Genomic DNA, 27,469 nt, shown 5'->3' with positions numbered 1-27,469 from the left:
GATAATGAGCTCTCTGATTTTGTGATATAGGTAACCAATAAGTTACTAGCAGCATACCTGGTATGCTGGCTTAATTAACTGTGAGGAATCAGCAGAGCCATTGATAATGAGCCTGCCGATCCTATAGATCCTATAGAGCAGGAATGCCTGATTATACATGTATGACTACAGTCATATTAGAAACCTATGCCACTGTGTCCAAGTAGTAAATCGATAGTGTGGACAATGGGAAGTCAAATGTGGATCTGACTAGTGTGCCTATATGATACAGCTTCTGCTGCCAGGAGATAGGAATTAGAATAGCACGAGCACTTTAAAAAAATCTTTGGTATCTAAATCAAGTGTTATGTGTTTTTAAGGCTTTTTGTTTTCTGTAGTTAATATAGTAATAAAAGTAATTTTGGGGTCTTTATAAGGGATCTTTATTTGCCTTAGGCAATTCGGTGTTATGAGAGAAAAAGACTCACATTTATACGGCTGAGTTTGTGTGTTATATGGACTTGTTATTTTCCGTTTTATTCTGTAATACCTTTGTTTGCCTGGCAGAGGCTGCTTTATTTTTGGTTAATACTGATGGTTTATGAACTCTTAATAAACCATTTTTATATTTTGAAGCAACTAACTACATCCCGTGTATGATCCAGTGTCTACCAAAGAGCCGATCCCTTACAATTGGTGGAGAATGCGGACACGAATCCCAAGGGGCAATATGACTGCTGCAGTGATATCACATGTCCTGGGTGAAAGCTAACAGCATGGAGGAATTGAAAAAGCAACTGGTGCAGGCTAATTTACAGCAGCAGTGGCAAGAGCAGCACATACAGCAAATGGAACTCCTAGCCAAGGCGATCCGTGGCTGGGCAACCACCTCAACCCCAAATCCAGGTGATGACTCACATGTGAGGAAGACGGTAAGGAGAGCCTTACAAAAGATGACCCCAGGTGATGATGTCAAGGCATTCCTGGTGGGTTTTTGAAAAGGTGGTGAAGCAGGAGAAATTGCCTTTGGAGCAGTGGGCGGAGGTTCTGTTGCCATATTTAACGAGAACTGCAGAAGGCCTATTATGACCTGTCCTTGCATGACGCCAAAGAGTACACCAAGTTAAAAACTGAGATGGCATGGTTTAGGAGTGACTCTGTCAGGGTGCAACGGGTGCACCACTGGGCCTATTGCCATGACAATCCTCCCCTGTCAAAAATGTTCGACCTCCTATACCTGGCCCAAAAGTAGTTGCAACTTCAATCATCCTCCCCAGCACAAATGGTGGAGAGGGTCATCATGGACAGGTTAATACACCCTACCGGGGCAGTCCTGGGTTGCCTAGGGAGATCCCTGTAATGCCGATGACCTGGTGAGTCTGGTGGAGAGGTACAAGGCGGTCGAGAGTTCCTTGGGGAAGCAAAGGGTTTTAGCATCCCCATATGGGATTACCAAAGGGGGGCTGACACCCAAAAGAGGGGAGCTAGAGCCATATCTGAGGGGTGTCCAACAGCCTAGGAGGCATCTGAGTTATTGTCAATGACCCCATCTAATTTGTTGGAGGTGTCATACCCCCAGTTCACATAGCCACCCGTTGCCCTATGACCACCAAGCCAATGGACTGCTGCATATGACGGAGCTGCTCTTATTTTGCATATCCTGCCTGCAGTGTTGTCCCTCAACCAGGCGGGGGACTGCAGGCATGCCCGTATCAGTGAACGGAGTGCAAATGACTAGACTGTTGGACTCCGAGTTTGGTAACTCTAGTGAGGGCCACAATTCCTCAATGGCTGATTCCTGGGAAGATGGTGGGTGTCCGCTGTATCCATAGCGATGCTAAGTACTACCCTGTAGCCCGAGTGGTCATAAACACAAACTGAGGCACAGAGTCCAATGAGGTGGGAGTAGTTAAGGACCTGTTGCACCCTGTTATAATAGGATGAGACTTTGCATTATTTTGGGATTTGTGGGGGAAAGTGAGGACACCTGGTTGCCCGGACAACAGCCAGGTCGCTCCCCAAGAAACCTCGTCACAGGCTGTGGCTGATGGGTTTCCCTTTTGCGTATTAGTTGGTGATGATAATGCAGCATCCCCGGAGGTCAACATCCCTGAGCTGGAGGTGTCCGGGGGAAACATTGGAACCTCCCAACTCAGGGACTTAATTCTAAAAGAGGCATTTGAAAATTTGGCTGTGTCTTGCCCAAGAGCAGGGGGATGACACCTGATACCCGTATTTCACCGTAAATGGGGAGATATTGTACCGGGTCACTAAGCTAAGACAGGAGGTAATCAAGCAGCTACTGGTGCCAGGGCCATACAGCTGCAAGGTGTTAGACAAGGTGTAGAAAAAACCCAGGAACGAATCCTCCAGAGGTTCTATTGGCCCAGCTGTCACAGAGAAATCATAAATTATTGTAGGTCATGTCCCACCTGCCAGTTGACCTCCACAGTAGCCAACTTCCTGAGTCCTCAGGCACCATCAATGAGGTGCCATGCGAACGCATGGTGATGGATTTACTGGGACCCCTGGTGAAGTCTGCAAGAGGAAATCAATATATATTGGTGGTCCAGAAATATGCTACCCGGAACCCAGAAACAGCTGTCTGTGGATGGATACCATGTTTTGGCATAGGTGCTTTTCCTTTATTGGATGCTGCCCTTCCCGTGGTTGTTCCTTCCCAGTGAAAGACCTGGCTATTCATTGCTTGCGTTGAGAAACACTTGATGGTGTCTCCGCGGCTTTTCTACATGCATTTGCATATTTCCCTTTACGGATGGGGTCAGTGTTCTGGATCACTGCCTTGAGAAACACATGATGGTGTCTCCGCGGTGTTGGATGTTTTGATCTCCCCGAGGTCATTCATCCTTATGTTTATACCCGGAACCCAGAGGCGGTACCCTTAAGAAACTCCTCAGCAAAAGGTATCTCTTGGAGCTGCTTCATATCTTCTCTCAAACTGGTCTACCAAAGGAGATTCTGATGGATCAAGGGACCTCTACAGGTCGAAGGTCATGAGGGACTTCTGCAAGACACTGCAAGTTTTACAACTCAGAACCTCAGTGTACTATGCCCAGACAGATGGACTGGTGGAGAGGTTTAATAAAACTTTGCTATGTTGAGTAAAGTGGTGGAGAAGGATGGCCGAGACTAGGACTGTCTGCTTCCTTATCTGTTATTCTCCATCAGGGAAGTTCCCCAAGCTTCTCCCTGTTTGAATCACTGTATGGCTGACACCCTCGATGAGTCATGGATGTGACAAAAGGGTCCTGGGAAGCTGAGACCACACCCCATAGAAGAGTGATGGAGCATATTACCTAGATGCAAGAGAGAATAGCCTACATGATGCCCATTGTGAAGGAGCATGAGAAGCACAGTCCAGGGTGTATAATAGGTTGGCGAGGAAGAGATAGTTCAACCCAGGGGATCGAGTACTTGTGCTGATGCCCACAGTGGAGAGCTAGTTCCAGGCAAAGTGGCAGGGTGCCTATGAGGTGGTAAAGAAAGTTGGTGATATCAACTATAAAATCCACCCACCAGGGAAGAGGAAGCCCTACCAGGAGTACCATGTTAACCTGATTAAACTTTGGCAGGACAGAGAACCTGTGGAAGCTCCTTGTCTGCTGGCCAAATCCGATGTCAGCGTGGAAGAGGTTAAGGTGGTGGACACCTTGTCCCGCTCACAGAAACCAATGTCGGGAGCTGTTGCATTGGAATAAAAAACTTTTCTGAGTTGCCAGGCCTCGCTCAGGTTATAGAGCATGAGGTACTCACAGAGCCTCATGTTCGCATCAATCTGAAGCAGTATCGGATTCCAGAGGCCCGCAGAGAGGTGATCTCAAAGGAGGTGAAGCATGTGCTGAACTTTGGGGTCATTGAAGAATTCAAGAGTGGCTGGTCCAGTCCCATAGTGTTGGTGCCAATACCAGATGGGGAATGGTAGTTCTGTAATGACTACCGGAAGCTCAGTGAGGTCTGAAAGTTCAACACCTACCCAATGCCTAGGGTAGATGAGCTTATTGAGATTCTAGGACCAGCTTGACACATTACCACCCTGGACCTGACTAAAGGATACTGGCAAATTCCCCTGTCCAAAGAGGCCAAGGAGAAGACAGACAGCCTTCTCGACGCCAGACGGATGTTATCTGTACATCAGGGTGCCATTTAGGTTGCAGGGAGATCCGGCCACTTTCCAGAGAGCCAAGGACCCCACAAAAAGTATGCAGCGGCCTACCTAGATCTTGGCAAAGTTCAGGCCATACTTAATGTGATAAGGAAGGCAGGCTTTACCATGAATCCAAACAAATGTGCCATGGGGATGGAGGAAACCAGATATCTGGGCTACTTAGTAGGTAGAGGTGAAATAAAACCTCAAATAAATAAGGTGGAAGTGATCCAGAGCTGGCCACAGCCTCTCGAAGAAGCAGAACAGGGCATTTCTAGGTATTGTGGGCAACTATCGAAGATTTGTCCCTAACTTTGCCATGATAGCAACCCCGCTGAGGGATCTTATGACAGGGACAAAGTAGACTATGGCTAAGTGGTCCCTGGAAGCTGATACACCCTTTGATTAACTGAAACTGGTCCTCTGTAAAAAGCCAGTTTTGGTGGTGCCCAATTTCGCCAAAGAATTTGTGGTCCAGACGGACACATTGAATGTTATGCTGGGAGCAGTTTTTCCCAGGAGATTAATGGATAGGAACATTCTGTAATGTACCTCAGTCGGAAGCTGTCCACATGTGAGAACTACTCCATAGTATAAAAAGAGTGTTGGCCATCAAGTTGTCATTGGACACTCAGAGGTATTACCTGTTAGGTAGAAGGTTCAGGTTAGTGTCAGACCAGCCCCACTAAGGTGGATGCGAGAGAAGGCAAACAATGCCTGAGTAATGAGGTGGTTTCTAGCCCTGCAAGATTTAAGTTTTCAGATGGAGCATAGGCTTGGGAGACAACATGAAAATGCAGATGCCCAATCAAAGGTCTATTGCATGTTGGCAGAAGGTGCCAAGGGGGTATGTAAGGTGGCAGCTGGACAGCTAAATTTAACATGTTAACAGCTGCGGGTGGATCATGATTCCACCCACGGCTGTTAGTGGCACACGACATCTGATCAAATCAACTGTCATGATCCAGAAAACATGCAGGCTCTGTGCCGGAACCCACGTCAAAGGGGAGACACAACAAATTACATATACAGTATATATATATACGTCATATGTCGTGAAGGGGTTAAGTATTCAAAAATATATAGTGTGATTATTCTGGTTCTTATTTTTAGATTCTGTCTCATAGTTGAAGTGTACCTACGATAAAAATTGCAGACCTCTCCATTCTTTGTAAGTGGGAAAACATGCAATATCGGCAGTTTATCAAATACTTATTTTCTTCATACTATCTACCTATCTATTTATCATCTATCTATTTTGTCTCTCGTCTCCATGTATTGGCAAAATGGGATTCGGGTGTATGTTGTGCATCATTTTCGTAGTAGTGTGTCTGGGTGTCCATCTCCAGTACGTATATGCCTGAAAATAATGCATGACAGAGTACATCGTGACTCTGTCGGCACCATTATAGTCTATGGCCCTGTTGGCACATGCATCCGAATCCCGCTTTGCCGGGGGTTCAGGTGTAAGCCCCTGCAGGACCAGGGAATGCGTGAAAAAACGCAATGTGAATGCACCCAAATGAAAATGTGTTTACAAAACAGCACATTATTTTTAATTTATATGTATTGCAAATACACTTTCACACTCACTAATACATTTTGAACAATACTTCTTTAGAGACTACTCCTTTAGTAAAATAATGCATGGTTTAGGGTTCCAGTCATATAGTAAACCCCAACAGGCAGTTGTACCACCATAGACCTAAATTGGTCTTAATGGGGTTGTTTCCATCATAATAAGCAGCCATATGGGTAGACGGGCACATCATCGGTACAGCACAGTATTCGTAGGCCAGTAGGGGGCACCAGAGTGCTGGCGTTGGAGTGCTGGGATATATACCTAATGAGTAATGGTACTTTCTTATTTTATAGCATTTCCCCACCCACCCACCACCTCCAGCTGTTTTGTTTTTCTTTCTCATAAAATACCTGCATTTATTTGTGATGAAATTCATATTCATTCTTGAATGTAGCTGGTTGTATTAGCATGCAGGCGATCAATGACTCGCAGACATTAAATCTTCAAACTTTACTGACCAATGCAGCAAATGGTGTATAATTTGAAAATGTTATTTCATTTATTGTAACCAAAGTAAATGCAAATATACCAGGCTCATCCAGTCTAAGATCTCATTTTTAATGTGTGCACTTTGCATTTTTAAATCTTTTGACAGATGTTATTTTACTTAGTCTTACTGATCTATATGGACCCTTTTAGTAAAAATATATGTAATGAGAGCGATATTTAACAACACTAATAGAATTCTGCTTAAACATTTCTCTTTCATTTCTTTTCTCCCCTCTATGTTGTCATAACAGATGTTCCATTTACGACATGTGCACAGAATGAAACATTTAGCATTTCAATCAACAAAAAGACATTATGCGCAGGAGAAGCCAGTGCTTACGCTCTTTACAAAGGTATGTACATGTGGGTTTAATGGGTCCGTCATATCAACTGGTGATGTGATGAAACCTTTTGAGATATTCTTCTCATTCAAAATCTTTAAACTATCAAATGAGTCAGCAATCTAATCATAATATGTCATTTTCTGAAAAAAATAGCATTCTTTTGCAAACTTTTCCTACAGAGAAAGGCTAAAAATGCATATGTGTCCAAATAACTTTCAGGGCTTCAGCTAAATTTCTGCAGTCACTTTATGCCAAATCCTGACAGTATGCCTGCTAATATGTGATTTGCATACAGGTGGTCACATGCCAACTAGCAATTTTTCCTGAGTCTCTGTCTAATAAGAGACACAGATGAGAAGTTAGTTTGCACATGATCGCAAATATGTTAACTTTAACCACAATTGCTCGAGCAGCCAACAGAACAAAATTTTGACAGTGTGCATATTGCCGGGACTTGGCAAGCTTCAGACACATTGTTGCATAAAAAATGTAAATGAAGGGAAACTTAAGTCACTTTTTTTCCAGATTTTAGGAAACAGCTTTACTGTATGGTAAACGGCTGATCTTGTGAGGAACTGCGGTTATATTGACATTTTTGTCAATTTTAGTATTTGATTTGTTTTGTAATCTGAATGAAATGTCAGAAATAAACTATAAATCTTTATATTTGTCACATTTCTTGGTTCTTGTCAACTTTTAAAACATTTTATTTTGAACGCTAGAAGCATTTCTTCTAATAGTAGCATTGGCCGTAATATTGTGTATCTGAGATCTGTCAGAGGCATCCAATGTACCGTCTAGTTGCTTAGAACAAGAGAAATGCCTAGAGGAATAGTGCTGAGACAAGGATACTTTGGATGACAGCAGCTTTTCTGTTCTTAACTGCTTGTATCTTTGTTTTGCATGTGACTGCCTATAGTATAGGCCAGGGCTAACTTTGGCCACTTTGACAACAGTAAGGCTACGTTCACACTTGCGTACCGGGGCTTTGCGGACGGCTGCATACTTTCTCCCTGAAGCTCCGCCCACTTTGCATTTCTTCCTTTTAGGGCCGCCTACTTCTGCATACCTATCTTTAGCATTGGGTACTCAGGATGTGTGGATGTAAAGTATGCTGATGCATTGTTTTGACTCACCCGCTGACCGCACGGGAATGCAACGCTTCCGCATACATCGCATGTCCTGCGTACCCAATGTTAAAGATAGATATGCAGGACGCATGCAGAAGTAGGTGGACCTAAGTGGAAGAAGTGCGGAAGTGGGCGGAGCTTCAGGGAGGAAGTACGCAGCCGTGTGCCAAGCCCTGGTACGCAAGTGTGAACGTAGCCTTAAAGGGACTCTGTCACCTGAATTTGGAGGGAACAATTTTCAGCCATAGGGGCGGGGTTTTCGGGTGTTTGATTCACCCTTTCCTTACCCGCTGGCTGCATGCTGGCTGCAATATTGGATTGAAGTTCATTCTCTGTCCTCCATAGTACACGCCTGCATAAGGCAAGATTCCCTTAAAAGAGTCATGCGAGTAGAAAACAAGAATGAATAAGGCGCATCGTAAAATTGTGTCTGACACTATTGCACATACATGACTGTATTTTTTTTTTTTACACTAGACCCGGTTACATACCTGAATTTGTAATTGCACTATGAGAAACTTTTCACTTGATAGAAACGTAGTGATTTTCATCAGTGGTGGACTGGTGCAAATACCCCCATTGCTAAAATGGAGCCGCAGAAAGCTTTCAGAGATGTCAGTCCAGAAGTGACCTCTCACCAATTATAGAATTGGCCTTTTCCAAAGAATGAGGCATGTACAAAGGGAAATGGCGCCAGACCTTAGCCACAGAGGTATTGGAGGACAGTTCTTATACAGCGCTGCAGTTTCCTTGCCCTTCTTAGGGATTCCTGTAAAGTTCTACAGCACAGATCTCCAGTTCATGATGTCACTTTTTTAGTACACCTAACAGTTGCTATGATGGCACTTCTTTCTTCTGGTGCCAGAATTTGAAGGGGTCAGTGAGCAATGGCACTGCATTTGGTCCTTTCAGTGTGCTGCTGCCTGCTTCTACAAAAATATTGGTATAATATCTTTAAATTAAATGTCATCAGAAAAATCACCTGTTTAAACCAGAATTTTACATAAATTATGTTTGGTAAAAACATTTTTTAATTAGTTTTTTTTTTTTAAAAAAAAAGCTAAATGTTGCCATTTTTACACTGGCCATTAGACTAAGGCCTATTTCACACTTGCGTTTTTCAGCTTCCGTCACAATCTGTTGTTTTTTTGTGAATGCAGGATCCTGCAAAAAAATTTGTAGGATCCTGCATTTTCCCATAGAATTGTATTAGCGACGGATTGTGACGGATGGCCATCCGTTTCATCCGTCGTGCACTGGATCCCGGCTACAATGGAAGCCTATGGACGCAGGATCTGTCGCTGACCGTCACACACAGGAATCCAGCGACGTATCACGTTTTTCCCCTGTGAGCATGCCCGGAAAGAATTTCAAGTTCGGGAAAAATCTCTCTTTCTCTCTCTCTTGTCCCCTCCCTCCCTCTCTCTCTCTCACTGTTACCATCGCTCCCTGTTCACTTCAGTCGCTCCACCTCCGGGTCCCGGCGCACTCTTCCTGTTCCTTCTGCTGCAGCTGTTCTCGCTACTCGCCCTTGTCGCTCCACTCCTGGGTCCCGGCGCGCTGTTCTCTGTTCCTCTGCAGCGGCGCCTGCTCTTCCTGCCGCTGTTCGGTCCTGCTCTTCTGCTTCCGGGTCCCGGCGCGCTCGTCCTCGCTGTGCTCCTCCCCTGCTTTCTGGTTCTCGCTCTGCTGGAGGGATCCGGCTTCTGCGCAGGCGTCCTGGGTTCCGTAGAGGGCGCATGCATCCCAATTCTTCTGCTACCGGATACTTGGATCCGGAGATCCCATGCAGCCAATCCGGGTGAGGCATACGGTATATCAGGCTGCCTCCCCTGCATGGAGGCTCCTGATCGTCATTTGCTTCTAGCTTTTGTCTCTGGCCACTTCGTTCTCTGTGTCTGGCATCCTTGTGCTCTACACTTAGTCTTGTGCTTTCCTGTGTCCGTGCCTGGCTCTGTCTCAGTTTAGCTGTTCCCATCATCTGTTCCTCTTAACTCGCTCTCTCTCTCTTTCTCTGCAGATTCGACTTCGTCTCAGCTCCTCTGCAGTCCAGTTCCTACACTCATCCACTGTCCGTAGCTGTAGTACCGGTCTCCCTGGTTCCAGTATTTTCCGTCCCCTGTACATTCATGGTCTCCGCCTTGTTCCCGTCTTCTCCTCTTTCTGAGTCGTCCCTCTCGGTATCTGCTACTGTGGACTGGTGACCTCTGGGCCTGCTTCTGACGGTCCCTGTATAAGGGTCGGTCTCACTAGGTCAGCTCGCCCAGGGGTAGGTCTTTGCCACGGTCCAGAGGGTCCACTCTAGCTCCATTTCTCTGGTAGCGTCACGCTCTCTCTCTCATCCCCGGACATTAAATTCCCGGAATTTGTGGACGACGCATCCGTCATTACACTGGATGCATCACACATGTTTTTCCCTATTTTCGTGACGTCCGTCGATACGTCATTTTGCTGCACAGCGACTGACAGCAGAAAATGCAAGTGTGAAAGTAGCCTTAGTTATAGACTCAAATATCCTTTTTCTCCTTCGCCACATTGGGGGACACAGGACCATGGGTGTTATGCTGCTGTCACTAGGAGGCTGACACTAAGTTGAGACAAAAAGAGTTAGCTCCTCCACTGCAGTATACACCCTCATGCTGGCTTCCAGAGACCTAGTTCAAGCTTAGTGTCCGTAGGAGGCACACTGAATTTAAACCTTCTTTTCTGGACGAAAGGGCGACGGAACCTTTCAAGGTTCCGATCTCCCCGAAACAACAACAGGCGAGGACGGGAGTTTTACCTCTCCTTATCCTCTCCTGCGACGTGGGATGCCACTGCCTGAGCTGACCTTTTTGGGTGACGGGCCTGTTACGGAACCCCTCAGCACCCAGATTATGTTGTGCAGTATATGTATGTATAATAGTTTCCATGTGAGAGGCATGTCCCTAATGCATCAGCCCACAGGCTGCGCCCCTGGGCAGAGGGGACAAGATATCCCCCTTCTGACCTCTCCCACCTTTGTAATTCCCACAGTAAATATCGGCAGGCTCCGGCCCCCTGCGGCTATTGTAATGTATGTCTGGCCTGCCGCTTTTCTATAGGCCTGCCCTCTGTACCTGTGTGATATATATTCTGTGTCCTGTGAGTAAAGTGTTGTCATACTGGAAATACGTGGAGAAGCAGTGATATTTTATATGCGCCCATGTAATCAAGGAATTCCAGCCAGCATCCTTCATTCAGACTCCAGCTAAAGCAGAGTGGACCTCCTGAAACACGGGGTGGTACTGAAAGAGATACTCCAGCACGGTAGACCCCATTACAGGGCCCCTTCAAGGGCACCGATCTCCCCCCCCTGCTTTACAGACGAGCACTGGTGTGTCATCTCCAGTGTCCTCTTCTGCAGCCAGTCCTTTTTTGCCGGACATCTGCCCTGCCCACCAGGTCTCACCCTCGGCTGTTCAGAGGCACTCTTCCACTGTGGCGTCTGTGCAGCCCCCACTGCGTCACCTCTGAAAGCGAGCAGATGATGGAAGGAGGCTGACGGTTCCTCTCCACCCCCCTTTTTATGGGGATGGTGGATGGAGGCTCCCCCAACCCTGCACCGTCCTATTTAACCCGGGCACCTTCATTTTGGGGTAAGTGCACCAGGGGTCATTTTTTTTCCGGCGGTCACCATGTATTTGGAGGGCTCCATAGCGGCAGGATTCCCCCCAGAGCGCCGCGATTCTTTTCCCTGCGGTCCGCGGGTGCGCGCCGGCCGAAGCCAGAAATTTAGTCCCCGGCTTCGGCCTAGTGTAGGCCGCACTCCAGTAGGCTCCGCCCACCTCACGCATCATTCCTGCGGCTCCGCCCACTCTTCTGGCGCTTCTCGCTCCCTGCGAGACTACCCACAGACTCTCGGCATCCATCTTCCTTCTGCAGCAAACAGCGCCGCCCGGCTTCTTTTCCACGCGGAGGTTTTTCCCACTCAGCGCCACCTATCCGATTGCGGGGAACAGGACCTGGTAAGGAGACGGCACTAAGTTCTTCCCTGCAGTGTTACCCCTCAGCTTCTACTAGCAGCCTCTTTTCATCACATTGGGGTACAACATGTCGCAGTCAAGGGTTAAAAAGACCACTAAGCTACATACCACCTTTTTCTCTGCGTGTACCACCTGCCAGGCTCCTCTCCCCCGGCCTCAAAGCTCCCCGCTCTGCGCAGCCTGTGATGCCCAATGTGCCCAGGAGCCCTCCGCCGCTACCGACCCCAGTGTATCTAGCCCCCCTGAGTGGGCCGCGTCACTGTCACAATCCATGGCTTCGCTAGCCAAAGCGATTGAATCCCTTCATGACCCCTCTGGGGAGCGGGGCGTTCATTTTCCTGGGTTAAGAGACCCCTCTATAACAGGGGAATCATCGGCCAGCAGGGGCCGCTCTCACCTGAAGGAGGTTCGGACATCCAAAAAACGGATCCGCACTACCTCTCCTGAGCATTCACCACGCCATTCAGCCTCAGGTAGCTCCACTTCTCGCTCACCCTCTCCAGGGGCTCGAAGCGATCACGACTCTGAGTATGAGTCTGAGGCGTCCCTAGACCCGGATTCTCCGGAATTCCGATCAACTGTTGACTCCCTCATTAAGGCTGTCAATCATGCGCTAAAGGTTAATGATAACCCTAATTCAGCTCCGAATTACGCAGTTTCCTTTATGAGAACCAAGCGATCCCATAAGGTGTTCGCCTCCCATCCAGATTTCCTCAGGTTCCTCTCTATCTCCCTCCTTCGCTGCGGCATGGGTCGCCAAAGCAATGGTTTTCTGGGCAGATGCCCTTGCAAAATCCATTCAGGACCAGGCTCTTCCATCTGAGGCGGCGGACCTCGCCAAACAAATTGCTATGGCTGTAGATTATGTGATGTACACGTCATTAGACGCAGCAGACTGTGCGGCAACCGTGGCTTCAAACGCCATCACCATTAGGAGAGCTATTTGGCTTAGAGTGGCGTGCGGATTCCTCCTCAAAAATGTATCTGATTTCCCTTCCCTTTCAGAGCGGACGCCTGTTTGGAGAAAAATTGGACCAACTTATTTCCGATGCTGCAGGAGGGAAAAGTAAGTTCCTCCCTCAACACAGGCCAAAAGCTGCCTTTCAGCGCCAACAGCATTTTTGTTTTTGCCCTTTTCGCAGTAGCCTTTTCTGGTCCAACTCCACAGCATCGTCCAGATCAGAACGATCTACACGCACAGACAGACTCTCGGCCTTCTTACAGACCGAATCAGTCCTGGCAAGGAAAACCTATACAACCCAGAACCAGAGGTTCCAGGCCTTCCAGATTTCCTTCACAATGACTCGGGGAGAATTCCAGTGGACACCACCGAGGTAGGCGGATGCCTGTTTCTTTTTCGACACGTCTGGCTTTCCGTCATCCACGACGAATGGGTCAGAGACCTGGTGTCTTCTGGTTGCAAAATAGAATTCTCCGCCTCCCCTCCAGCACGTCAAGTTCGGGAGCTCAGTCTCGCGCTCTTCACTGCGCCATCGAATCCCTCCGCCAAAACGGGGTCATCGTTCCGGTTCCGGAACGCGAGAGATTCAGAGGGTTTTACTCAAACCTCTTCCTCGTGCCAAAAAAGGACGGGACGGTCCTCCCCATTTTGGACCTGAAGCTCCTAAACAAGTACATAAAAGTACGGCACTTCAGGATGAAATCCCTCCGATCGGTCATCTCCTCGATGGAGAGAGGCGAGTTCCTAGCATCAATTTATTATTATTATTATTATTCATTTTTATAGCGCCATTTATTCCATGGCGCTTTACATGTGAAGTACGGGGCAAATATAGACAAACATTAAACATGAGCAAAAACAAGGCACACGGGTAAATAAGGAGGGAGGACCCTGCCCGCGAGGGCTCACAGTCTGCAGGGGATGGGTGATGATACACTAGGAGAGGGTAGAGCTGGTTGTGCGGCGGTTCAGTAGGTTCAGGATCACTGCAGGCTGTAGGCTTGTCGGAAGAGGTGAGTCTTCAGGCTCTTTTTGAAAGTTTCTATGGTAGGCGAGAGTCTGATGTGCTGTGGTAGAGAGTTCCAGAGTCAATAGACATCAAAGATGCTTATCTTCATATCCCAATCTTTCCGCCACATCAAAGGTTCCTCCGTTTCGCCATCCTAGAGGACCATTTTCAATTCACGGCCTTATCCTTTGGTCTTGCCACAGTGCCCAGGGTATTCACAAAGGTCATGGCGGCTGTCATGGCCATTCTACACTCCCGGGGAGTGGTCATTTTGCTTTACTTAGACGACCTTCTGATCAAAGGTCCATCTTATCACGCCTGCGAAGCAAGCATCCGCATTGCGTTGGATTCCCTTTCGCGCCTGGGCTGGTTAATCAACTTGGACAAGTCCTCCCCTGTTCCAGCTCAACAGATCTCTTTCCTAGGCATGATCCTGGACACGTCCAAGTGGCTGGTTTTACTTCCTTGGTCCAAGGCCCAAGCGCTTCAGCAGGGAGCCTGGACACTCTGTCGCCCTTGTCTGCAGTCCATTCGGTTTGCCATGAAGATCCTGGGGAAGATGGTGGCTGCAATGGAAGCGTTCCCCTTCGCTCAACTGCATCTCCGTCCCCTCCAACAGGCCCTGCTAGACAATTGGTACAGGAGTCCCTTAACCCTCGACCGGCCATGTCCTCTGCCCCCGCGGATCAGGCAAGCGCTCAAATGGTGGACTTTGGAATCATCTCTCAACCAGGGGAGGTCTTTCCTCCCGATCCATTGGCTGGTGGTGACTACCGATGCCAGTCTCCTCGATTGGGGAGCGGTGTTTCGCCACCACACTGCCCAGGGGTGTTGGACGATTTGGGAGTCGAAACTTCCCATAAACATTATGGAGATCCGAGCTATCAGATTTGCCCTGAGACGCTTTCACTTCCTGCTCGCGGGTCACCCAATTTGAATTCAATCGGACAACGTCACAGCGGTGGCGTACATAAACCATCAGGGGGGTACCCGCAGCAGGGCGGCGATGCAGGAAGTCTCCCACATTCTCCGTTGGGCCGAGACTAACCACTCCACCATTTCTGCAGTGCACATTCCAGGCATCGAGAACTGGGCAGCGGACTTTCTCAGCCGTCAGGGTCTCGCCTCGGGAGAGTGGGAACTCCATCCAGAGGTTTTTCAAAAAATCTGCCTTCGCTGGGGAACTCCGGAAGTGGACCTGATGGCATCCAGACTGAACGCCAAGGTCCCCAACTTCATAGCACATTCTCAGGATCCCCGGGCCGTTGGGGTGGATGCACTGATATCCCCATGGCGCTGGTTCCAATTCCCGTACGTGTTCCCTCCACTTCCACTGCTGCCGAAAGTGATCCGAAAAATCAAGATGGAGGGGGTTCTGGTGATCCTTATCGCCCCGGATTGGCCAAGTCGCGCATGGTATGCGGAGCTCATTCATCTCGTATCCGACGTCCCCTGGCGGTTACCAGACCGCCCAGATCTGCTTCGCCAAGGACCGATCTACCACCAGAGCTCAGGGGTGCTACGTTTAACGGCTTGGCTGTTGAAACCTGGATCTTAACTCAAGCAGGTTTCTCCCAGCAGGTCATCGCCACCATGATCAGCGCTCGCCAGACGTCTTCCGCTCGCATCTATCACCGCACCTGGAAAGCCTTCTTCTCATGGTGCAGGCTCCGCGGTCACCCTCCTCTCGTTTTCTCCATTCCCTCATTCTGGAACTTCTCCAGTCCGGCTTGGATTCCGGCCTGGCGCTCAGTTCCCTCAAGGGTCAGATCTCAGCGTTATCGGTGTTGTTCCAGCGTAAGATTGCTGCTCACTTGCAAGTCAGGACCTTTATTCAAGGGGTCTCCCACATGGTACCCCCTTACAGAATGCCGTTAGAGACCTGGGATCTCAATTTTGTCCTGAGCGTCCTTCAGGAATTTCCGTTTGAACCTCTGCAGGATGTCTCGCTGACCATCCTCTCCTGGAAGGTTGCCTTCCTTGTGGCAGTAACATCTATCAGGCGCGTCTCGGAGTTGGCCGCACTTTCCTGTCGGGCACCTTTCCTTTCCTTCCACCAGGACAAAGTAGTCCTACGCCCATCTCCATCTTTTCTCCCTAAGGTGGTTTCATCCTTCCACCTTGATGAAGATATCATTCTTCCCTCCTTCTGCCCACAGCCGAGACATAGGGTCGAAAAGGCCCTTCACACCTTGGACGTGGTACGGGCCCTCAGGAGGTACGTTTCTAGGACTGCTCCCTTCCGCAAATTGGACTCCCTCTTTGTCCTCCTGGAGGGTCACAGAAGGGGTTCAGCCGCGTCTAAGGCCATGATAGCCAGATGGACCCGATCGGCTATCCAAGAATCTTATCGGGTCAGGGGCAGACCTATCCCGGCGGTGATTAGGGCATACTCTACTCGGTCGGTGGGTGCTTCCTGGGCCATTTGGCACCAGGCAACAGCGGAGCAGGTTTGCAAGGCTGCAATATGGTCTAGCCTGCATACTTTCACAAGGCTCTACAATGTCCACACTCAATCTTCCACGGATGTGGCCCTTGGCAGACGTAATCTGCAGGCAGCCGTTGTGCACTTATAGTCAGATGGTACACAGAGTTATTTGGTTGTATTGTTCCCCACCCAGGGACTGCTTTGGGACGTCCCATGGTCCTGTGTCCCCCAATGTGGCAAAGGAGAAATAGGGATTTTTGTGTACTCACCGTAAAATCTTTTTCTCCGAGCCATTCATTGTGGGACACAGCACCCACCCTGTTAGCCTTATGGCTCATTACCTTTTTGGTTCTTGACTTTCTCTGACATGTTATACTCTAATGTTATGTAATATATTGTTATTAATCTCCTACTGCTTTTGCACTGAACTGGGTCTCTGGAAGCCAGCATGAGGCTGTATACTGCAGGGGAGTAGCTAACTCTTTTTGTCTCAACTTAGTGTCAGCCTCCTATTGACAGCAGCACAACACCCATGGTCCTGTGTCCCCCAATGAGTGGCTCGGAGAAAAGGATTTTACGGTGAGTACACAAAAATCACAATTTTTTTTTTGTTCAGAAAAGCCACATGGACATTAGCAGCAATATACTGACCCTACTTAGTTGTGTTGAAGTATGTAATGATCATGATTAAAAGGATTGTCCACTTATACTCACATCGGGTTCCGGCATCGTTCTAGCAGTCTCTCAGTTCAATCGGCATCCCAGCTTTTCGACAAATCACTTACATCTAAAGGAAATGAGCACTGCTGCTATCTCTTCCTCAGGACATATGTCATACGACCCAAGGTGGGGAGAGTGAAGTGGCCACTAAGTCGTTACAGGGCTTGCATGATGTCACACTGATGTGATCACCAGGAGAGACCGTGCTGGCATCCGGTTGAGAAGGGGTTGTCCGAGTAGTGCACATCCTTTTTAAGTCAAAGGTTGTTCTACAAGGAGGGGGAAGACCTAAGCTGAGGTATCTTCTATTATGAATTGAATTGTGGATCCTGTGTTATCTACTGAACATAGGAGTGTTACCTTTTAGTGTTATCCTGTCTCTGAAGATAATGAGACTACCAAAAACTCTTTTGAAAAGGACATTTAAGAAAATATACATACGGTAATTTTAACTCTGTTTTACTTTATTTCCAACTCCAAGCTGTATAAAGTTGAATGCTTATTGGATGAAATATAAGTATATAGTATTTGTGTACTGAGGGAGGATGGTTAATGGCTAAAAAATATCAATAGCCTTTTTCAAGGTTGTACAGAATTATTAGGTAGCTTGTGTTCCTCAGGCAAAAAAAGATTTAACGGACTCTGAAAAGTCAAAAATTGTTTAGTCTTATAGTGGGATGCAGCATTCTTGAAATTGCTAACACATCACAGATCATCAAAGTTTTTATTGCAAATGGTCCACTGATTGGCTAGCCATGAAAGGGCTTAAAGATGAAAGAATAATGACACGGCCCATCCTCACCTCACCTAAACCCTATTGAGAACTTGTGGACGCTTCTTAAATGGGAGATTTATAGTGAAGGAAAACAGTCACCTCTCTGATCAGTGTCCAGGAGGCTGTGGATTCATTATTTTACACCTCCGTTTCATGTGTTTTTGGCCGATTCCGTCACTGTGCGGTTTTTTATGCTGGACAAAAAAAGTTGCAGTGGACGTTTTCTCCGTCCACCGGAAACGACTATTTGGACGGATCCGGAAAAAAACGGATGAATCGTCTGGCGATCAGGCACAATCGGACGCTAATACAACTCTATGGGAAAAAAACGGATCCGGTGTATAAAAAAAAAAAAAGGATCCGTTTTTTCCAAAAATTGGCGGATTGTGCCTAAAACAAAAAGCCTGATGTGTGAAAGTAGCCTAAGCCCGCTGTTAGTCAGTGTTGGGGTATGATTAAAGATGACCCTCACTATGTTCTGAGTGTTAACTGAAATCGTGCCTGTGTGACTGAAAGCTGAAGGCTGCAGGGAGGAAGAAAGTTCATTGTCTTCCAGCAGTCGGGCTTTCAATGCGGCAGCAGCACGGCTTTAGATCGATATTAACCTGCAGATTAACCTCATATCTGCAGGTAAGAGCTTTTTTTGACATGACAGGTTGCCTTTTACAGATGAAAATAAACAATTAAGATGGGAAAATTTATGTTTGTCATGTAGTTACGTAATAATTCTGCGCACATAGATATTCCCATAAGAAAGACAAAACCTCACTTTTACATTCTTAAATTTTCAAGTTTATTCAGCTTTTGGATTGATCGACAGCAATGTACCTTATACATTCATGTATAAGCCGAGTTTTTCAACACAATTTTTTGTGCTGAAAATGCCCTCTCGGTTTATACAGGAGTCATTGTCCCAGTTTACGGCAGGGGAGGTGAAGCGGCGGTCACAGGAGGCAGGGGCCGGCGGCTGCAGCTAAAGCCTATGCCCGCTGCTAAAGAGAAATGAATATTCAACACACTGGCAATGAATATTAATTTCTCTTATAGCATGCCAGTTACATCCGCAGCCACCAGGTTCCAGTATAAACAAAAAAAAAGAAAAGCAAAACATCCTTCTTACCTTCCCTGCGCGCCCTCGCAGCATATCGTTCCAGCAGCTCCTGGAATAAGGAGCCATGCAGACAAGGATGGGAATAAGGAGCCACGGAGACAAGGATGGGAATAAGGAGCCACGCAGACAAGGATGGGAATAAGAGAACCAGAAACACATGGGCCACTTGCACATTGATCAAGTCTGTAGGAACCTGTTCACACCACCAGAAAACTTGAAGACACAAAAGAGCACAGTGAGGTCAAAAATACTCTGTTGTAAAAAAAAAAAAAAAAAATCACAGTAATCAGCTAATTTTATCAGGTTTTAAATATATCAGATAGGGATTTTATACATTAGGTAGGACTGCTCTATAAGGGTATACCTTGACGATTTGGTGGAGCAGCTTAGTATACATTTTTTTGCAAAAAAACGTATCAACTAAATACCCTGTTTTCTTTACATCTTTTGACTAGCATTTGCTGATTACTGTGATTTTTTTTTTTTTTTTTTACAACAGAGTATTTTTGACCTCACTGTGCTCTTTTGTGTCTTCAAGGATGGGAATAAGGAGCCACGCAGACAAGGATGGGAATAAGGAGCCATGCAGACAAGGATGGGAATAAGGAGCCACGCAGACAAGGATGGAAATAAGGAGCCATGCATACAAGGATGGGAATAAGGAGCCACGCAGACAAGGATGGGAATAAGGAGCCACGCAGACAAGGATGGGAATAAGGAGCCACGCAGACAAGGATGGGAATAAGGAGCCACGTAGACAAGGACAGGGATAAGGAGCCATGCATACAAGGGCAGCGGAGCCATGCATACCAGAATAAGGATTAGGGGACAATCCATACCCAGATTATACTCAAGTCAGTAAGTTTTACTAGTTTTTCGAGGCAAAATTAGGTGCTTCGGCTTATACTCGGGTCGACTCATACACGAATATATACAATAGTTGTTCAATAATAAAATTACCTTTCTAAAATACAAATTGCCTAATAATTGAGCACACAATGTATATCATCATGCATTGTGCAACTGCCCTACTCTAATGACCCGGACTGGTTCATGATATCTGGAATGTGCAGATCCAATGTCATTGACACCCTTCACCTATGAATGTGACAGTGAGACATCCCCTTTAATTTTTTTCTACAAATGAAGCTGTAACCATCAATGTTACATATTAAAACCGATCTGATCCCATATTTTTGATCTCTAAAATCCACACTACTTGCTGGTTAAATTGCTGTCACATTAAAGGCCACACGTACTAAAATGAGCTCTGCTAATACCAGGCTTTTGTTGGTGCAGAAGTCTATCTTTGATGAAGGCTTTGTATAAAATGTATGCTGCCAGTTGTAAATCAGATAATGCTCTTTATTTCATTCACTGAAGCAAAAATCTCTGCATAATTTATTTTCTGTTTTTTTGTTTCTTTATACTCTTGTCATATATACACATGACGAAAAGATTGGCTCTGCTTCTGAATGCATTTTAATCTTCTCTTGACTTATAACTGTAATGGGCTGTAATCAGAGGGAAATAAATCCGTTTTTCTCCTGTCTGAGAATGTAATTTGAATAAGCAGAGCTCCTGTAAATTGGCAGTGCATGACAACATCGTATCAGATGAAAAATGGAGTTTGCAATGCTGACAACCATTATATACATCTATAAATAATTTCTCTTCTGAGACGCTCAATCTCTGAATAATAAACAGCCAGAAAATACTATTAAGTTCTCACCATCAAAGAGCCTATCTTTCCGAACAAAATGAGCCTTTTTTTGTAAAAATTGGAGTGGAGGCGACAATAAATATTCCTAAACCTATATGCATTGCCAATTAAGCTGCCGCTGTTCTTAACAGACTTTTTAACACTTCTAAGATAGACATTTTCTATTAATACTAACAAAATATGACCTTAACCCCTTCACCCAAGCCTGTTTTCACCTTCATGACCAGGCCAAATTTTATAATTCTGACCACTCACTTTATGTGGTAATAACTCTGGAACGCTTCAACGGATCCCAGTGATTCTGGGATTGGTTTTATGGTGACATATTGTACTTCATGTTAGTGGTAACATTTGTTCAATATGACTTGCCCTTATTTGTGAAAAAAAATTGAATTTTGGTTAAAATGTTGATTATTTTGTAATTTTCAATTATGCCCTTAAACCAGAGAGTTATGTCACACAAAATGGTTATTAACCCCTTCATGACCTTGGGATTTTCCATTTTTCCGTGTTCATTTTTCGCTCCCCTCCTTCCCAGTGCCATAACTTTTTTATTTTTCCGTCAATATGGCCATGTGAGGGCTTATTTTTTGCGAAATAAGTTGTACTTTTGAACGACATCATTGGTTTTACCATGTCTTGTACTAGAAAACGGGAAAAAAATTCCAAGTGCGGTGAAATTGCAAAAAAAGTGCAATCCCATACTTGTTTTTTGCTTGGCTTTTTTGCTAGGTTCACTAAATGCTAAAACTGACCTGCCATTATGATTCTCCAGGTCAGTACGAGTTCATAGACACCTAACATGTCTAGGTTATTTTTTTATCTAAGTGGTGAAAAAAATTCCAAACTTTGCTAATAAAAATTACGCCATTTTCCGAAGCTCATAGCGTCTCCATTTTTCATGATCTGGGGTCGGTTGAGGGCTTATTTTTTGGTTGCCGAGTTGGCATTTTTAATGATACCATTTCGGTGCAGATACGTTGTTTTGATCGTCCGTTATTGAATTTTAATGCAATGTCGCGGCGACCAAAAAAACGTAATTCAGGCGTTTTGAATTTTTTTCTCGCTACGCCATTTAGCGATCAGGTTAATCCTTTTTTTTTATTGATAGATCGGGCGATTCTGAATGCGGCGATACCAAATATGTGTATGTTTGATTTTTTTTTTTAATTGATTTATTTTGAATGGGGCGAAAGGGGGATGATTTAAACTTTTATATATTTTTTTTTTTTTCACTTTTTTTTTTTACTTTTTTTTTACTTTTGCCATGCTTCAATAGAAGCTGGCACCACTCGATCGGCTCTGCTACAAAGCAGCGATCATCAGATCGCTGCTATGCAGCAGAAATGCAGGTGTGCTATGAGCGCCGACCACAGGGTGGCGCTCACCGCTACCGGGGATCAGTAACCATAGAGGTCTCAAGGACCTCTATGGTTACTCAGCAGAAGCATCGCTGACCCCCGATCATGTGACGGGGGTCAGCGATGCGCTCATTTCCGGCCGCCTGGCCGGAAGCGCCGATTAAATGCTGCTGTCTGCGTCTGACAGCGGCATTTAACTAGTTAATAGCAGCAGGTGGATTGCGATTTCACCCACCGCTTATTGCGGGCACATGTCAGCTGTTCAAAACAGCTGACATGTCCCGGTTTTGATGTGGGCTCACCGCCGGAGCCCTGCATCAAAGCGCGGTATCTGACTTCAGACGTACTATCCCATCCGAGGTCAGAAAGGGGTTAAACAACATTTCCCACATGTCTATGTTATATCATCACAGTTTTTTAAACATAATTAATTTTTGTTAGGAAGTTATAAGGGTTAAAAGTTGACCTATGATTTCTCATTTTTCCAACAAAATTTGCAAAGCCATTTTTTTTAGGGACCACATCACATTTGAAGTGACTTTGAGGGGTCTATAGGATAGAAGCTACTCAAGTCACACCTTTCTAAAAACTGCACTCCTCAAGGTGCTGAAAACCACATTGAAAAAGTTTATTAAGCCTTCATGTGCTGCACAGGAACTGAAGCAATGTGAAAGGAAATATTGAACATTTACATTTTTTTCACAAATATAACAGGAGAAAATGGACCTCAAGTACTGTTGGACAATTTCTTCTGAGCACGCCGATACCCCATCTATTTTGACACACGGCAGAGCTCGGAAGGAAAGGAGAACCGTTTGACTTCTTGAAAATTGGCTGGAATCAAGAGGTTCGCCATGTCGCGTTTGGAGAGTCCCTGATGAGCCGAAGCAATGGAACCCCCCACAAGTGACCCCAGTTTGGAAAGTGGACACCTCAAGGAATTTATCTATGTGTGTGGTGAGAACCTTCGACCCACAGAATTTTGCAAAATTGATCTGTGAAAATAAAAAAAATATTTTTCCCACAAAAAAATGTTTTAGCCCCAATTTTTTTTCATTTTCACAGGATAGCAAGAGAAAATGGACCCCAAAATTTGTTGTGCAATTTCTGCTGAATACACCGATTCTCCATATGTGGGGGAAAACTTCTTTTGAGGCACAGTGGAAAGCTGAGAAGGGAAGAAGCGCCATATTGGAGTTCAGATTTTGCTGGAATGGTTTGAGGTGGCCATGTCACATCGGCAGGGCCCCTGAGGTGCCAGAACAGAAACACCTCATAAGTGACCTCTTTTTTTTTTTTCTTTTTTTTTTTTTTCACAAACTATACCCCCAATTAATTAATCTAGGGGTGCAATGACCATATTCACACGACATGTGCTTCACAAAATTTTATACCATTGGGCAGTGAAGAAAGAATAATTACATTTTTACCGCTAAAATGTTGTTTTGCCTCAAATTTTTTAATTTTTCTAAGGCCTAGTAGGAAAAAATGGACCTATTTGTTGTGAAAATTTCTCCTGAGTACGCCAATACCCTATATGTAATCGGGAAATAATTTTCAGTCACAGTGCAAAGCTCAGAAAGGAAGGAACGCCATATTATAGTGCAGATTTTATCATTATGGTTTGCTCTTTCCATGACATACTGAGAGAGCCCCAGAGGTGCCAGAACAGCAGAACCCCCATAAGTGATCCCATTTTACAAACTCCACCTCTCAATTTATTCATCTAGGGCAGTGATGGCGAACCTATGACACGCGTGTCAGTGCTGACACGCGTAGTCATTTTCAGTGACACACGTGTCATGATTCTCAATGGCGAGAGAACATAGCCCAGCATATATGAGAACTAGCTCTTGGAAGATGGAAACTATACTGACCATGAACTAAACCTGCCGCACAACTAGAAGTGGCCGGGTAGCATGCCTACGTTTTTTTATCCCTAGATGCCCAGCGCCAGCCGGAGAACTACCTAATCCTAGCAGAGGAAAAGACAGTCCTGGCTCACCTCTAGAGAAATTTTCCCAAAAGGCAGACAGAGGCCCCCACATATATTGGCGGTGATTTTAGATGAAATGACAAACGTAGTATGAAAATAGGTTTAGCAAAATCGAGGTCCGCTTACTAGATAGCAGGAAGACAGAAAGGGCACTTTCATGGTCAGCAGAAAACCCTATCAAAACACCATCCAGAAATTACTTTAAGACTCTAGCATTAACTCATAACACCAGAGTGGCAATTTCTGCTCACAAGAGCTTTCCAGACACAGTAACGAAACAGCAGCTGTGAACAGGAACAAAATGCATAAACACACAAGGACAAAAGTCCAACTTAGCTGGGAGTTGTCTAGTAGCAGGAACATGCACAGAAAGGCTTCTGATTACATTGTTGACCGGCATGAAACTGACAGAGGAGCAAGGTTATATAGCGACTCCCACATCCTGATAGGAGCAGGTGAACAGAGAGGATGATGCACACAAGTTCAATTCCACAAGTGGCCACCGGGGGAGCCCAGAATCCAATTTCACAACAGTACCCCCCTCTCAAGGAGGGGGCACCGAACCCTCACCAGAACCACCAGGGCGATCAGTATGAGCCCTATGAAAGGCACGGACAAGATCGGAGGCATGAACATCAGAGGCAGTGACCCAAGAATTATCCTCCTGACCGTATCCCTTCCATTTGACCAGATACTGGAGTTTCCGTCTGGAAACACGAGAGTCTAAGATCTTTTCCACAACGTACTCCAACTCACCCTCAACCAACACCGGAGCAGGAGGCTCAACGGAAGGCACAGCCGGTACCTCATACCTGCGCAACAATGACCGATGAAAAACATTATGAATCGAAAAGGATGCAGGGAGGTCCAAACGGAAGGACACAGGGTTAAGAATCTCCAATATCTTGTACGGGCCGATGAACCGAGGCTTAAACTTAGGAGAAGAAACCCTCATAGGGACAAAACGAGAAGACAACCACACCAAGTCCCCAACACAAAGCCGAGGACCAACACGACGACGGCGGTTGGCAAAAAGCTGAGTCTTCTCCTGGGACAACTTCAAATTGTCCACCACCTGCCCCCAAATCCGATGCAACCTCTCCACCACAGCATCCACTCCAGGACAATCCGAAGATTCCACTTGACCGGAGGAAAATCGAGGATGAAACCCCGAATTACAGAAAAACGGGGACACCAAGGTGGCAGAGCTGGCCCGATTATTGAGGGCGAACTCCGCCAAAGGCAAAAAAGCAACCCAATCATCCTGATCCGCAGACACAAAACACCTCAAATATGTCTCCAAGGTCTGATTAGTCCGCTCGGTCTGGCCATTAGTCTGAGGATGGAAAGCAGACGAAAAAGACAAATCTATGCCCATCCTAGCACAGAATGCCCGCCAAAATCTAGACACGAATTGGGTCCCTCTGTCAGAAACGATATTCTCCGGAATACCATGCAAACGAACAACATTTTGAAAAAACAGAGGAACCAACTCGGAAGAAGAAGGCAACTTAGGCAAGGGAACCAGATGGACCATCTTAGAGAAACGGTCACACACCACCCAGATGACAGACATCTTCTGAGAAACAGGCAGATCCGAAATAAAATCCATCGAGATGTGCGTCCAAGGCCTCTTCGGGATAGGCAAGGGTAACAACAATCCACTAGCCCGAGAACAACAAGGCTTGGCCCGAGCACAAACGTCACAAGACTGCACAAAGCCTCGCACATCTCGTGACAGGGAAGGCCACCAGAAGGACCTTGCCACCAAATCCCTGGTACCAAAGATTCCAGGATGACCTGCCAACGCAGAAGAATGAACCTCAGAGATGACTCTACTGGTCCAATCATCAGGAACAAACAGTCTACCAGGTGGGCAACGATCAGGTCTATCCGCCTGAAACTCCTGCAAGGCCCGCCGCAGGTCTGGAGAAACGGCAGACAATATCACTCCATCTTTAAGGATACCTGTGGGCTCAGAATTACCAGGGGAGTCAGGCTCAAAACTCCTAGAAAGGGCATCCGCCTTAACATTCTTAGAACCCGGTAGGTAAGACACCACAAAATTAAACCGAGAGAAAAACAACGACCAGCGCGCCTGTCTAGGATTCAGGCGCCTGGCAGACTCAAGGTAAATTAAATTTTTGTGGTCAGTCAATACCACCACCTGATGTCTGGCCCCCTCAAGCCAGTGACGCCACTCCTCAAAAGCCCACTTCATGGCCAAAAGCTCCCGATTCCCAATATCATAATTCCGCTCGGCGGGCGAAAATTTACGGGAAAAAAAAGCACAAGGTCTCATCACGGAGCAGTCGGAACTTCTCTGCGACAACACCGCCCCAGCTCCGATTTCAGAAGCGTCGACCTCAACCTGAAAAGGAAGAGCAACATCAGGCTGACGCAACACTGGGGCGGAAGAAAAGCGGCGCTTGAGCTCCCGAAAGGCCTCCACAGCATCAGGGGACCAATCAGCAACATCAGCACCCTTCTTAGTCAAATCAGTCAATGGTTTTACAACATCAGAAAAACCAGCAATAAATCGACGATAAAAGTTAGCAAAGCCCAAAAATTTCTGAAGACTCTTAAGAGAAGAGGGTTGCGTCCAATCACCAATAGCCTGAACCTTGACAGGATCCATCTCGATGGAAGAGGGGGAAAAAATGTATCCCAAGAAGGAAATCTTTTGAACCCCAAAAACACACTTAGAACCCTTCACACACAAGGAATTAGACCGCAAAACCTGAAAAACCCTCCTGACCTGCTGGACATGAGAGTCCCAGTCATCCGAAAAAATCAGAATATCATCCAGATACACAATCATAAATTTATCCAAATAATCGCGGAAAATGTCATGCATAAAGGACTGGAAGACTGAAGGGGCATTTGAAAGACCAAAAGGCATCACCAAATACTCAAAATGGCCCTCGGGCGTATTAAATGCGGTTTTCCACTCATCCCCCTGCTTGATTCGCACCAAATTATACGCCCCACGGAGATCAATCTTAGAGAACCACTTGGCCCCCTTTATACGAGCAAACAAATCAGTAAGCAGTGGTAACGGATATTGATATTTAACCGTGATTTTATTCAAAAGTCGATAATCAATACACGGCCTCAAAGAGCCGTCCTTCTTAGACACAAAGAAAAAACCGGCTCCTAAGGGAGATGACGAAGGACGAATATGTCCCTTTTCCAAGGACTCCTTTATATATTCTCGCATAGCAGCGTGTTCAGGCACAGACAGATTAAATAAACGACCCTTAGGGTATTTACTACCCGGGATCAAGTCTATGGCACAATCGCACTCCCGGTGCGGAGGTAGTGAACCAACCTTGGGTTCTTCAAAAACGTCACGAAAGTCAGACAAGAATTCAGGAATCTCAGAGGGAATAGATGATGAAATGGAAACCAAAGGTACGTCCCCATGAGTTCCTTTACATCCCCAGCTTAACACAGACATAGCTCTCCAGTCGAGGACTGGGTTATGAGATTGCAGCCATGGCAATCCCAGCACCAAAACATCATGTAGATTATACAGCACCAGAAAGCGAATAACCTCCTGGTGATCCGGATTAACACGCATAGTCACTTGTGTCCAGTATTGTGGTTTATTACTAGCCAATGGGGTGGAGTCAATCCCTTTCAAAGGTATCGGAGCCTCCAATGGCTCCAAATCATACCCACAGCGTTTGGCA

General features: G+C 46.1%; 1 protein-coding gene across 3 annotated transcripts in view; it reads left to right on the top strand.

Moving 5' to 3' along the window:
• C1H5orf63 (chromosome 1 C5orf63 homolog) overlaps positions 1 to 27,469 on the top strand; it is a 205,269-nt gene that overhangs the window by 94,764 nt on the left and 83,036 nt on the right. For 2 of the 3 annotated variants that reach the window (XM_077291415.1, XM_077291405.1), the window contains exons 2-3: positions 645 to 911; positions 6,467 to 6,568. In XM_077291415.1, the coding sequence (XP_077147530.1) occupies positions 732 to 911; positions 6,467 to 6,568 (282 nt within the window). In that variant the 5' untranslated portion in view covers positions 645 to 731. The remainder of the gene's footprint in view (positions 1 to 644; positions 912 to 6,466; positions 6,569 to 27,469) is intronic. The other variant, XM_077291424.1, reaches the window with a different exon arrangement.

Source organism: Ranitomeya variabilis, chromosome 1 (assembly GCF_051348905.1).
Source record: "Ranitomeya variabilis isolate aRanVar5 chromosome 1, aRanVar5.hap1, whole genome shotgun sequence".
In the NCBI taxonomy this organism is placed as follows: domain Eukaryota; kingdom Metazoa; phylum Chordata; class Amphibia; order Anura; family Dendrobatidae; genus Ranitomeya; species Ranitomeya variabilis.
This window is presented reverse-complemented; position numbering and strand designations above follow the sequence as displayed.